The following is a 13,967-nucleotide window of genomic DNA, read 5'->3' on the forward strand; positions in this document are numbered from 1 at the left end:
ATAGAAAAGATAGATCAAAGACTTAAAAATAAGCCTCTTGGAGGGGGAAACCTCTTTTACATTACAAAAAATGAAAAATTCTTGGATGATACAAATGACAAGACCTCCTTTCTATTTATAAGAGACTAAGGGGTCCCAATGCAATCAACGCTTACATAACAATAATATTGTAGGGGCATAACAATAATAATAGTGGGCTTCTATGGGGCACAATAATAAAAACATAGGGACTATACGAGATCAATAATACAATAAGGGGGTTACAATAATAACAATAAGGGGTTACACTAATAGTATAGGGACTTAAAAAAGAGTCTTTCTGTGCAGTGGGAGAGGCTTGCTCAAAATTGTACATTTCTATTTCTTGTACCCAACCTGTGAGATGTTCTTCCTTCTCTTGTGTAGGTAATAATTCCACTAATAGTTTTCAAATACAATGAAACTTGATGGTGTGAACTGGCTTGATTTCAAGATCATACTCTTGCAGTCATGTCATCCAGTTTACCCTTCTTTTAACCAACTATTGCTAAAGAAGCATTGATCTGACTGCTAGGTGCAGCACAAAGACAATGTAATGGCTTTTCAACATGTATGGTCTGAAATGCTTCACCACCTTGTATACTGCATATTCTTGTTTTCCTATAGTGGGATATTTGATTTCTTATCCTTGCAAGCTCACACTGATGAAGGAGATGGGTTACTCATTTTTCAACTCATCCTTCTAAGTGAGCACCACAACGAGTGAAGTGTTAGAAGAAAAAGTATAGAGCAACAAATATTTGTTGAAGTTTGTGTTGTACAACATTGATTCCTATTCTATCGCTTGCTTGATACATGAAAACATGTCCTTTTCCCTCTTTCCCCAACTATAAACTACGTCCTTCTTGATCATATCTTGTATGGGTTTAACAATTTGTGCATAATCATAGATGAACTTTCTAAGGATGTTGATCATCCCCAAGAAAGACTGCATGGGTTTCCTATTCACAGGGTGAGGAATCTATGTGATGGTTTGAACTCTATCTAGATCTACCTTGATGCCTCTTTTAGCAATGATGTGTCCAAGCATCTTACCCTCAGACATTGTGAAGATTCTCTTCTTAGGATTCAAGGATATCCCGTATTTTCTACATTGCTATAAAATATTCTTGAGATGGCATAGATGGTCTAACCATTGTCTTGAGAAGACCATCACATCATTGACGTAGACCACTACACTCTGTCCAATGAGCCAATGGAAGGCGATGTCAATTTTGCACTAACATGTTTCATGTGTGTTGACCAATCTAAATGTTATTCCATGAAAAGCAAATCTGCCCCACTTGGTATGGAATGTTGTTTTAATTCTATCAGGTTTTGCTACCAGAACCTAGTTGTATCCTAAAAATACATCAAGCAAAGAAAATACCTTTTCTCTCGATATTTTCTACAGTATATTCTCCATGGATTAAACTGGGTAGTTTTCCTTGTACGAGGCGTGATTGAGATTATGGAAATCTCAAAACTTATTTCTAATAGGAGCTAAGTGGGACACTCATGTCAAATGTCACACTTTCTAGATGATCTAGGCATCTAGCAACTTGTTCATTTATTTCTATATGAGTGGCTGAAGTGATGTATGAACTTTGCTTAGATTTTGGTGAAAAGGCCCTCTCCCTTGCTTGATTGGTATGTCGTGTTGAATTATTCAGGTGTCATATGTCTCAAGATCATCGTACACCCACGCGATTACATCACGGTATTATTTGGGAAGGCGGATGAAATCTTTTCACTCTTGTGATATGAAACATGTACCAAGATTCACAAACCTCATAGCCTTGTCCATTCCCAAATTAATCTTTTCATGCAACAATGTAGAGTTGTAGCTTTTGTTATTCATGGGTCCCTAAAAGAGGTTATTCAAATCATATAACTTCTCAAGTGATACCACAACCATGGGGATGAGGTTTCCAGAGTTATACAAAAATCAAAGTTTATGGATGCGAGTTAGCACCATACAAGCTCCCAAAATACCTCCCTATGAGGATTTTTTCCCTTGAATATATCAGACAAATGATAAATTTAGATGATATTCCCTTTATGGTGGCAAAGAAGAAGTCCCAATTTTAGATAAAGACGTAGGTGGGCCCTTTCATATGCAACATTAGGTCAACAGGAGAAGAAGCAGATAAAATCCTTAAAGAGATGTAATTTAGCCTGAGTTTAACATGGTCTTATGACCCTTGGGGTATCATTTCTAAGCCGGGAGTAGAAAGCCTGAGATAGAGAAATATGTGAACCAGTGAGAATGGGCAGAGAATAAATTGCAAGAAGCTAAAGAATAATTGTTTTCTACTTCAAATTTACAGACTCCCACTCCTCAAGAGAAAACAAGTAAAAGGCAAGGAGAGGAGCGAACATCATCAACAAGAGGTAGTGAGGCCAAGGATTTCGGAATCAGTTATAAGAAAAGAGCCAAGATGATTCCTAGGACAGAAAAGGCGATAGAAGACCAAACTACCATCATAATTGGAGAAATACCACCTACAAGTAGCAAGTTTGTTACATATTCTACTAGAACTTCAATATCACATGATAAAAAGGAAACTTGATAATGAAATTCTTAAAAACAACACCTACAATCATTTTTGTAAGTTGATTTCCAGTTCACAAAGCATATTATTATGAGTTTTTTACATAGAACAAGGAAAGATGTAGATGGTCTTCCTAGAGGCCAAAACTCCACATCCGAAGACACCAACATATTACAAGAGCACGTGGTTTGAATTTAGCACCAAAGGTATTCATCCCATTGATCGAAAGGAGATGCATAAACATACTAGTGAGATGATTTCTGCTACCTTAACTAATATTGCCATGTTATTGTCTATGTTGCAGGTTTCATGTAAAAAGATAGAGTCTCTATTAAATATGGAAAAGGTGTCTTGTTTAGAAAATGACAATAGGATCAAATATTTGGAATATTTGGTAGTCAAGATATTATACGACACTAGAGACATAAATGCTGCAGAGGAGATCATCAAGAAGAAAAATATTGACATTGCAAAATTGAGAAAACAGTTGAAACTGCCAGTCATAGAGGATTGCTTGACTAAAGATATTGAAGAGAATGAGACACAGAAGGCTGACTTGATGAAGTTAATCATAGAGTAGATTGGTCAGATGGAGGTAGACATGGAGAAAATCATCAAAGAGAAAGAATAGAGTCAAAGGGTAGCCACAGTCCCCCTAGATGTTATACCCATCACTAAAGTCCAAGCGAAGGAACAACAACTGCAACAACTTCTTCAACTCAAGGAATAGCAACTGCAGCAACTTCTTCAACTCAAGCTACAAGTGCTGAACAGGTGACAAAGACACTGAAAGCTATGTCAATCAAGTCAGAAGAAATTAATAAGTTGCATCAGCAGCTCAAAGCTCTCCAAGAACAGAAAGCTAGAACTGATGCTTCTCATTTAGTTGAATTACTAAATGAAATATTATTTAAGGGATTATTGATGTTTCCAATGTAAGTTCACACTTTGCACCCTTCTATAGGGTTGGCAGCGAGGCAATGCAGTCTATGTGGATTTGTAGAGAGCGTAAGAAGGGCAAATTGTTCTCACCAAAGTTCAAGGGAGGAATTTGGTCGGAAAAGTCTTGAAGTTATTTTGACAAATAAAGGGAAATATGTACACGTGTTGTTTTCATTATTTTGGATCCTGTGCCATTCTATTCCATTGTTTTCAAATATAATCAAGCTTGATTCCATAATCTTCTGTACCTTTCGGTCTATTCAATGAGATGACTAGGTGTTTGTTTGCATGTGTTTTTATGTGATATCCGGTTTTATGTGTTTTAGGCTTAGGACGCCGACCCTAGAAGAGGCAATGTCTTTTTCCTCCTAAATCGTTGAAGAGATTGAAATCTGCACGATTGTTCATCACTGGGACTTGATTGGAATAAATTGTGTTGGTCAAAACCTTAAAAATAAGATAATGTAACGTTGGTATGTAAATAGAATATGGCTAATTAATTTTAGTGCGCAAACTAAATTTTTAAATGAAAAGCCAAACTTTATGCATTGGATTTCAACTATTCTGTGTCTTCACCGTTTCAAGAAAAAGAAGCCTGGGAAGATTTTGATTATTTCGTAAGATTATGTAATGGAATATTTTTCACTAAGTTATATTTTATTCTGATGCTTATTTGATATGTGGTTCAACCGAAAGAATACTAATTTAGATCGATATAATTATAAAACATCAGGAATACCAGAACACATTCCTCGTTCTTTTCCCTTTATCAAATCTCAGACAGAGAATGCATGCACCTTCCTTTTGCAAGTAAGATGTGAAGCTATGGCTTCCTATTTTTTATGATGTCAATTGATTCTATGGAAAACGTGTCGTACTATTAAATGGATATGATTTTAGTGCAGAGCAATTCAATCCAGCCTGTGAAAGCTGTCTATAATGATTCATGGTCGTAACTGTTGCAATCCTCTCGTCGACCACAATATTTTTTTTAAATACTAATCGAACTCACGAATATTGTTGTTGAAATTGCAAAAGATAAGAAAGGTGCTCTATTGGTTCCGTGAGGGTGGGTATTCATATTTTATTATTTTCGCTGGTAAGTGTGCATATAATTTTGAGTGCACACAAGGAATCTAAATTATGTCTCACATCAACCTATCATACTATCATACCCGTGCTCTAAAAAGTCTTTTCCGGATAATATTTTACCTGCGTTGTGGCTTGTTTTGCTTATTTAACGATCGTTACAGCTTATCAAATAGACAAATCTAATCAGTGAATGGTTTAATGATATCATATAAGATTTCTTTCGATGATTCATCCAAGATGGGACGACGACAGTAGGAGGAAACAGAATGCACGAGCCGATTACTCGAAGTGAAGGCTGGAATTTCAAATTTATGTTGATGTAAATTCGATAAAAGTGATTATTTTTTCGTAAATGATCTCATGTTTTACATATGTGGCAATGATTAAATTTCTTTTTATTTATATACGGAACTTTTTTTATAACAGTGGACTTATTGAAAGCAGTTATTTGCGGAAGAAGAAAACTAGGTCATTAGTTTTCTAGTACCAAAAGTAACTTTGTTAAAGTGATTTTTAAAAATCAAAACACCTTGAGCTGAAAACAAACATTTTCTAAATCTGGGAAGTTATAAAATATGTCAGAAATCTACATATCCTAGATATATCTTAGATATGAGGAGTGACATTCTATTTATATTAAAATTTTCATGTGTAATAAAGTCTGTATAGTAATATATCCAATATATAATAAAAATTAAGTTGGTTTATCAAAAAATTAATTATTAATTAATTAATATTAAAAAAAATTATAAAGCTTGTTATATTCATGGAAGCCATTATTAATGTGAAAATCAGATTTTTTTTTTAAGGTTAGCCATACTTCTTTCCATTTAAGATTAACCATACTTCTTTCGGTCATTAAAAATAAAATTAATGATTTCTATATTAAAAATAATTATCTCATATGATAACCGTGATTTTTTTCATACATTGATTCTCTTTTCCTACATTCGATTTTAGTTTTTAAAATATATTAGCGCTGGTTAAATTTCGTTGTATTTATATACACAATTTTTTTATAATAATGGACTGATTGAAAGTAGTTATTCTCTAAAGAAGAAAAATAGGTCATTAGTTCTCTAGTACCAAAAGTAACTTTGTTAAAGAAAATCACAACACCCTGAGCCTGAAAACAAATTATTTTCTAAATCGGGGAAGGTATCAAATATGTCAGAAATCTAGATATTCAGGCCCTTTAGATATCTTATAGATATGAAGAATGAGGAGTGACATTCTATTTATTTTAAACTTGTCATTTGTATTAAAAAGTTATGGAATAATATGTGGAATATGCGATAAAATTTAAGTTTGTTTAAGAAAACAACTAATTATTAACTAATCAATATAAAAAAATGTAATTATAAGGTTTGTTATATTCATGGATGCCATTAAAGGTAAGTTTGGTTTTTATCAATCTTATTTTTAACTAATAATATTAAGAAAAATATAATTATAAGGCTGGTTATATTTATGGATGCCATTAAAAATAGGTTTGGTTTTTATAATTCTTAATTTTATATAAAGAGATATGATGTGAAAATCAGATATTTTTTTTCCCTCTTAAAAAAAAGCAATTTAAGATTAGCCCTACTTTTTTCAATTGAAGAATAGCCATATTTGTTTGAATTATTAAAAAAATAAAATTACTAATTTCTATATTAAAATAGTTATTTCATGTTATTCAAACAATATTTTGGCTCTGATGTCTATGAATACTGATGATATTGGTTTATTGGGTTAGTTTGTTTTCTTGGGAGTTAATTTGTTTTACTGAGAGTTTTGGAAATGACAGTTATGTAATTTTTTTGGATAATGAATACAAAATGCAACAATATATCTCAAAAATACCTTTTCTAATGTAATAATTTTTTCATAAAAACACAAATCTACTTCTCTAATATATAATAATGAGAAAAATTAAATATAATGAGAAAAATTAAATATTTTAAATACAGCTCACCATCATAAATCTCAAATCTCAAATTCTTGACCAGACAAAATAGTACACAAGCATGAAAAACAAGCTTACGTTTCCGACCATTACACCCTATACCCAATACAATAATTAATCTCATGACAGAAAGTTCTAATGGATGGAAAGGAATCAACTATTAGTTCCAAAACTAAACACATACAACAAAGTTCTATTTTTAGCGGGGATTACTTATATTTTTAGCAAGGACGAAAAAGGAACACTTTCGAGACATTATAAATGTGGAAAACTACTTAAATTGCTTATGCAATGTATGATAACTGTATGCAATTAGAAAATGGTACTACTCTAATCTTCCTCCATATTTGTTATTGTATTTGTAAGAATCCCAGATCAACTAAGAAATGGTGACAAGAATACCGCTCATTTAAGGTTTCAATTTGTTTTCGCTTGCCTACACAACTATTTTCTCAAATACTTGAAAGAAATAAGTAGTAACACAAGAAGTTCTGTAGAACGTCAAAATCCAGGCCTGCTGGAAATGACAGGAGAACAGGTATCTTATTACTGTGAAACTATTTTTTAAACTTAAAAGCTCCTCAATGATACCGAAACCTTTAAACCCAATCGCGTGCCCACCGAAAGTGGCACCTTGACTTGAGAGCGACAAATCTGGAATTTGGCACTAATGACTCCGGACAAATGATTTGTTTGCCGGTTCCATCACATCCAGAAGGGAAAAAAATCCGACAGACCAGATTTGAATTCTCTCACACCCTCTCCTCTCAAATAACGACTAAGATACCACGCGTTGCCTCCCTACGATTTGGTTGTGACGAAAGAAAAGATGGAGTGCTAATACTATATTCGTTTCTTATAGTAAATGCAAGGAAATGCGGTTTTCTGTAGGGTTTTGTCGTGTACTATTCAATTTTCTAAAATATAATTCAAATTCCGTTCAACTTTTAAAGATTTACTAACTGACCATACTGCCCACTGAAAAGTAAAAGATAAATATAAGATTAGAATGAATTTTAGGATTAATAATTAAAAATAATAATAATAATAATATTTAATACGTTAATTAGTCTCACTTATAGACCGTAGAGTAGTGAACCATAAAATAGTAATAGGTTAATTTGCTAAGGAACTATTTTGTGAAGGTTCCTAGCTAGAAATCCACTTGATGCAACAGATTTAACCATGTTAACAATTGATGCGGTTGTTTTTGACTACATGGATGGACATTCTAGGTTTATAAAAAAAAACCAAAAATTTAATTAACGCGATTTACTATTATAGATAAGTGGACAATACAACACTCTTTGTCAAAATTTTAGTCTAAACCCTGAATTAGCCCTCTCTACGAGTGGGAGAGGTTCTAGTGGTAATTGTGCGTACCTGCTTTACCCGTTGATTGAGTTACTAAAAAAATACTTTAATTATGTTGGTGTATACATATACATAGTTTACACACAAGATATTATACATAGTTTACACACAAGATATTAAAAGATAACTTCAAAAGAGAAATATGTAGGCATACATAGCGTACATACATGAAATTAAAAGAGAATTCAATAAACATATTTGTAGGTATAAGGGGTATGCATGCAAATAAAAGTAAAAGTGAATTATAAGCAATAAATAAACATAACATTCAAAAATTCACATAAATTCACATAAAATAAGGATATTTTATGACTTCAGGAATTAGTTGGAAGTGTATAGATTGTTCACCATTACATGAATTTATATCATTGTTGTTATGCATTATATAAAAATTTGAATATTTTAAAGCTATGTCCATAGTTTAAGAAGGCAAGTGTCTATAGATTTATAACAATTTATAAAATACTTTTCTCAAACCCATTTCATCACTTATTTTTACAAGCCAAGAGAATCCAAACTCCACCACAACTTCTTTAAGAATATTGGTTTTGTGAACATGTCTACACAATTCTCTAGTGTATGATCCTTCTTCACATCTACTCCACTTCCATCAATAACTTGTCTTAGGAAATGATATTTAATATCAGTTTGCTAAGTCCTGCTATAATGAGTTGGATTACAATTTACTACCTAATAGAATCACATTGTACTCGTTTCCAATGTCGAGTAGAAGACTTTTTAACCAATTACATATTGCAAACATGCAAGATAGCAATATATCCTCCTCAAAAGTGGATACAGGAACTAGTTCTTGGAGCTTTGACGTGCAACTCATAGGTCCTCTTGCAAGAGTAAAAAGCTAACTTGAAGTGTTTTTCTAAATCACTTGAAAAATCTAAATCAACATATCTATATATTGAATCACTACAACAGCCAAAGTTGATGCAATAATTAATTTTATCTAAGCAACATTTTCACTGTCATCCAATGAGCATCTCTTTAATTTATCGCTATCTAGTGATGACACCAATTGGATGATAAATAAGTAGCCTATTACACACCATCACATACACTAAATGCCCTACTGGCATATGGTACATTAGACATATAATCGGTTTCATCTTTACTACTAGGATATAATCCTAAATAAATCTTAAAATAAAAGGAAAAGGATATTTCTAGCTTTCATATTAATCACACCAAACTTCGAGCACATTTTCTCCATATATGTGTTTTTTCATGACGAAAGTTTTCCATTTTCCTATCTCTATTTATTTCCATACATAAAATTTGTTTTATTTATTATAAATCCTTCATATAAAAAATCCTAGCCAATTATTTTTCAAGATGTTGATCTTGAGTATGATCTTGCTTGCAACAAGAATATCATCGACATATAACATTGAAAAAATCAACATGAGATTTAAACAATCAAAATAAAAAAAAAATTATTTATGCTCAATTCTATTAAATTCGAGCAACCCTCTACATCATACTCCAATCTCAGGAACAAATTCGAAATTCCTGAGGAACAAATTCAAAAAATTGGTTCTAATGTGATTTCAAGGCTACGATATCATGTAAAAATTTGATAGAAGTATTAACTGCTCAAGATTTTGAATTTAAAACAAGAGACACAATTTCTACTCTACTAATATGTGAAATGGAAATCACAATTTAGAAAACACATGCATAGATATGCAACAAGAAGAACCAGAAGTACACAGTCATTTCTAGGGGAATCTAACTGGGGAAAACCCCTGAAGCCTCTTTTCATTAATCAATTGAATAGAGAAACTATTACAATTTCTTGCTCCAGCTCTTAGCACAACCTACAAAATAATAACTATTATCCTTTATGAATGAGAAAAACTTGCCAACACTTAGTCAATTATCTACTCCTCTAGCCTCATATTTCGTTGTGCAATATTCAGAAAATTAGACCTCCTAAACAATAGAGAACTCCCTATTTCCTTACACAATTCTGAAGGAATTGATCTCCTAATTACATGCAACAATTGTACACTCAACTAGTATACAACTCATGTTACACTACCCTTGTCTCTTCCACTTCAGCTGAGCAATTCAAATTCCATGCATGCATGAGCTATTTTGGTTGAATTGATGAGTTAACAAACATATCTCTTAGTTAGAGTATTGTCCCACTGCTGAATTGATATTCAACTAACTCTATCAATAGTTAGAGGTGAGTTAATTGAATATAATTGAAAATAACTGAAGTGGATTTGCTAAAATTTAGAAATCAAACATGCATAATTGAACTTGAATCCCAATAACTCATATTTACTTAGCTAACTAAGTGACAAGAGATATGTCATACTAGTTAATTGCCTCCAAGTTGTCGTGTTGATGCAGAAATTCAATTTACTCAATTTGACTAAGGCTAAAGCCAAATTGATCTTTTCTTGCTACATTTTTTAACAACCATGGTAGAGCATGTTTGTATTAATGTTTATGATATTGATTATAGGGTTTATATACCATGGCTTGTAATATTTGTCTTAGGATTTGTCAAAATATTTTCTCAATATGAAAATATATCATGGTCAACCATGGTGAATAACGATGGTCACATTGTGACAAAGATTGTCTCTCGGCCCAACATCACATTGTGATTACCATGGTCATCCATGGTGAACCATGGTCCAATATCGCAATGTGATAAATATTATCTCAATATGAAAATAAACCATGGTCCACCTTGGTCCCCTCACTTTGTGACAAATATTTTCTCAATATGAAAAATATTCATGTTCAGCCATGGTCAAACGTCGCATTGTGACAAAGATTGTGTCAATACAAAAATAAACCATGATTAATCATATTTATTTTAGGGTTTATAATATTTATCTTAGGGTTTGTATACCTTGGATTTATAATATTAATCACTTGAGTTTAATAATTTTCCCTTCGTTTTTTAGTATTAATCCCTTTGGTTTATTATTCCCTTATGTTTATAATATCAATCTATTGGGTTTATAATATCAATTACTTGGGTTTATTAATCTAAGGGTCCATATTCTTAGGCTATAATATTATTCATAGGGTGTATAATATTAATCCTTGAGATTAATATAAATCCCTTGAGGTTTTAATCTTGATTTTTAATATTAATTATTATTTTAATTAATTATTAATAATAAAGGGTTTCTGAACTAACCTGCAACGGCAGGTCCACTGGACAGAGGCCACCAGGATTAGAACGCGGCAGAATAGAATACCACAGCCCACAGGTTTTGGCAGGCGGGTACAATGAACCCCCATCAGGGGGAAGGAGGGGCACCCCCTCCAACAAACGACAACCAGCAAGGGAATATCGAGGGTTCAAACAGGGAACATGAGTACAATGATGGAAGCGCAGACAAAAGTCAGCAGAAGCAGACTGAACAAGCACAGCAAGACAAGCCGAAAGTAAGCTCGTCCACATGCAAACCAGTAGCTACGCATAGACCAAAAGTGGAGCTACCTAGTCATCGTATCAATGCTAGAATTCAATATATGAGAGATCATGCTCTCATAGGTAAATTTATTGGAATATGGCCAAACGAGAAAGCGTTGAGAGCCTGGATAAATGTTAAATGGCATCCAAAAGGACACATAACCTTGCATCTAGGGCCGAAGGGATTTTTCACCGCAGTCTTCAACTGCTTGGAAGACAGAAACAGAGTTTTCGACGGAGGGCCTTATTTCTTTAACTCTGCTGGACTATTTCTCAGAGAATGGATTGAACGATTCAACCCTGATAAGGAAGACCTAAGCTGGGCGCCGGTGTGGATCAGGCTGTACTCTCTGCCATGGGAATACTGGGAAGAGGAGTCTCTCAAAGCGATCGGTAAAGTACTGGGCGACTTCATCAAGGTAGCAGAAGAAACAAAGATGCAGAGATATACCTCATATGCACGGATCTACGTCTACATGGACCTGAAGCAACGTCTGCCTAATACGGTAAGTCTCTTTCATGAATATGTGGAATGGATCTAGTTAATTGATTATGAGCATGTACCCTTTAGGTGCAGGAAATGTCATGACCTAGGACACCTTTACAAAGACTGCCCATTAAATAGTAAACCTTCGGTTCAAATTGACCAGGAAAACCAATCGTCAGATGGCTTCACTAAGGTGATAAATCGTAGAAGAGGAAATAAAAAATCAGTAGTCCCTACAAAGATACCTCCAGGGGATCAATCAAAACCCTCTACTAGTAGAAGCTTTGAAGCTCTAGCCAATGAAGATTTGCAAGATCCAGACAACTCAACCTCTAATAAACAAGAATCTAATCAGGAAAAGATCGAAGGATCCCATTCGAAAGCAGAGGAAAAGGGTGTAGAACAAGAAGGCAATAAGCTCAAGACCGCTTCAAAAACCTGGAGCCTCCCTGAAATGGATATAGATGGCACAGACCCCAGTATAGAAAATGAGAAGGAAGGAGATGGAAACTATCAAGAACCTCAAATCATGGAGGAGGATACGGAATCAATAGACATTGGCGAGCTAGATATCTTGGGCCTAGAACAAGCATGTAAAACAGGGAATTTCGACAAAATACCTGATAGACAAGTGGATAACCTAGTGGCAGTCCTCAATAAAGCCCAAAAAAAATACTCACTAGGGGTTCAAATCGGCAGTCAATGGGATGGGAAATTCATCACCAAAGATAGTAAAAAACGAGGAAGGAAAACTACTCTAGAGAGAACCATCAAGATTGGAGAAGTATTGGTAGAATCAGGCAGATATGCTAAGCTAACCAAGTATTTCAATATCAACCCCAAGCCTTCCCAATGAAGTTGATCTCATGGAATATTAGAGGGCTTAATTGCCCACGGAAAGGAAGACTATTAAAAACATGCTAATGGAGGAAAAACCAGCAATTCTTTTTTTGCAGGAAACAAAGTGTAATTCGATAGTCTTGGAAAAGATAGCAGCAAAAGCCTGGCCAGGTGGGTTAGTAACAGCTGTTGATGCTCCGGGAGCATCAGGAGGACTTGCAGTGCTCTGGGATGCAAGAATGATTCAGCTAGTTAACATACATGCAAATAAAAATTTCATTCAAGCCATCTTTCATATAATCGGAACCAATATCTATGGTCACATAACAAATGTGTATTTTCCTCAAGAAACCCAGCACAAGGCTGAAATTTTGGATGCTTTAACGCAGCTTAATACAGAGAGGAAATACCCGTTATGGGTTTCTGGAGGAGACTACAACATGATCGCATCAATGGAAGAAAAAAAAGGGGGGCGTTGCAGAATAAACAAAGATGGCTATATATTAAAAGACTTCATTCAGAATAATTGGCTAATAGATCTTCCTACAAATAATGGCCTCTACACCTGGAACAACAAAAGGGCAGCACCAATGCAAATAGCATCGCGTCTTGATCGATTTCTAATCTCTAATAATGCAGTTCATCTAGGAGGAGAATTCACAGCATCTATTCTTCTTTTTTCCGGTTCTGATCACTGGCCAATAACCCTCCATTGGAATCGTCCTGGTTGCAATACAAGGCGTCCCTTCCGGTTTGAGGCTTTTTGGCTAACTCATCCGGACTTCTATGAATTTGTTAGAGCATCTTGGCTAAAATGCAATCCGACGGATGGCACAAAAATGTCCATATTTCAAAGGAAGCTAAAATACCTGAAGGGGGAAATTAAACGTTGGAATCACTCTATCTTTGGCAACATTTTTAAAGCTAAGGAAACCCTCAATCAAGAGATGAAAGTTACTCAGTAAAGAATGATCTCTGAAGGACGTTCGGAAGAACTTACCAAGAAAGAGCAGTCCCTAGAAACTCAAATCCTCGAGAGAGAATTACAGGAGGAAACTCTCTGGAGGCAAAAATCGAGAGTTAGATGGCTGAAGGAGGGTGAAAAAAATACGAAATTCTTTCACAAATCTACAGTGCAAAGAAGAATGATCAATCAAATCTCTCACGTTAATAACGAACAAGGAGGCAAAATTGAAACCCATGAAGGAATCGAACAGGTGTTCCTCAATTACTTCAAGAAGATGAATC

The 13,967-nt window shown here is 34.2% G+C and overlaps 1 protein-coding gene across 1 annotated transcript; it reads left to right on the plus strand.

Annotated features, from left to right (window-relative positions):
• Positions 1-12,802: 12,802 nt before the first annotated feature.
• On the plus strand, positions 12,803-13,684 carry LOC149199368 (uncharacterized). Its single transcript, XM_089400556.1, has one exon. The coding sequence runs from the start codon at positions 12,803-12,805 to the stop codon at positions 13,682-13,684; it is 882 nt and encodes a 293-aa protein (XP_089256682.1).
• Positions 13,685-13,967: the final 283 nt, after the last annotated feature.

Source organism: Pinus tabuliformis, chromosome 2_1 (assembly GCF_031772625.1).
Source record: "Pinus tabuliformis cultivar Carrire ecotype Pingquan chromosome 2_1, CPIR1, whole genome shotgun sequence".
In the NCBI taxonomy this organism is placed as follows: domain Eukaryota; kingdom Viridiplantae; phylum Streptophyta; class Pinopsida; order Pinales; family Pinaceae; genus Pinus; species Pinus tabuliformis.

Excerpts from the sequence above, each read along its gene's own strand:
- LOC149199368 (XM_089400556.1), top strand. The coding sequence starts at position 12,803 with ATGGAGGAAAAACCAGCAATTCTTTTTTTGCAGGAAACAAAGTGTAAT.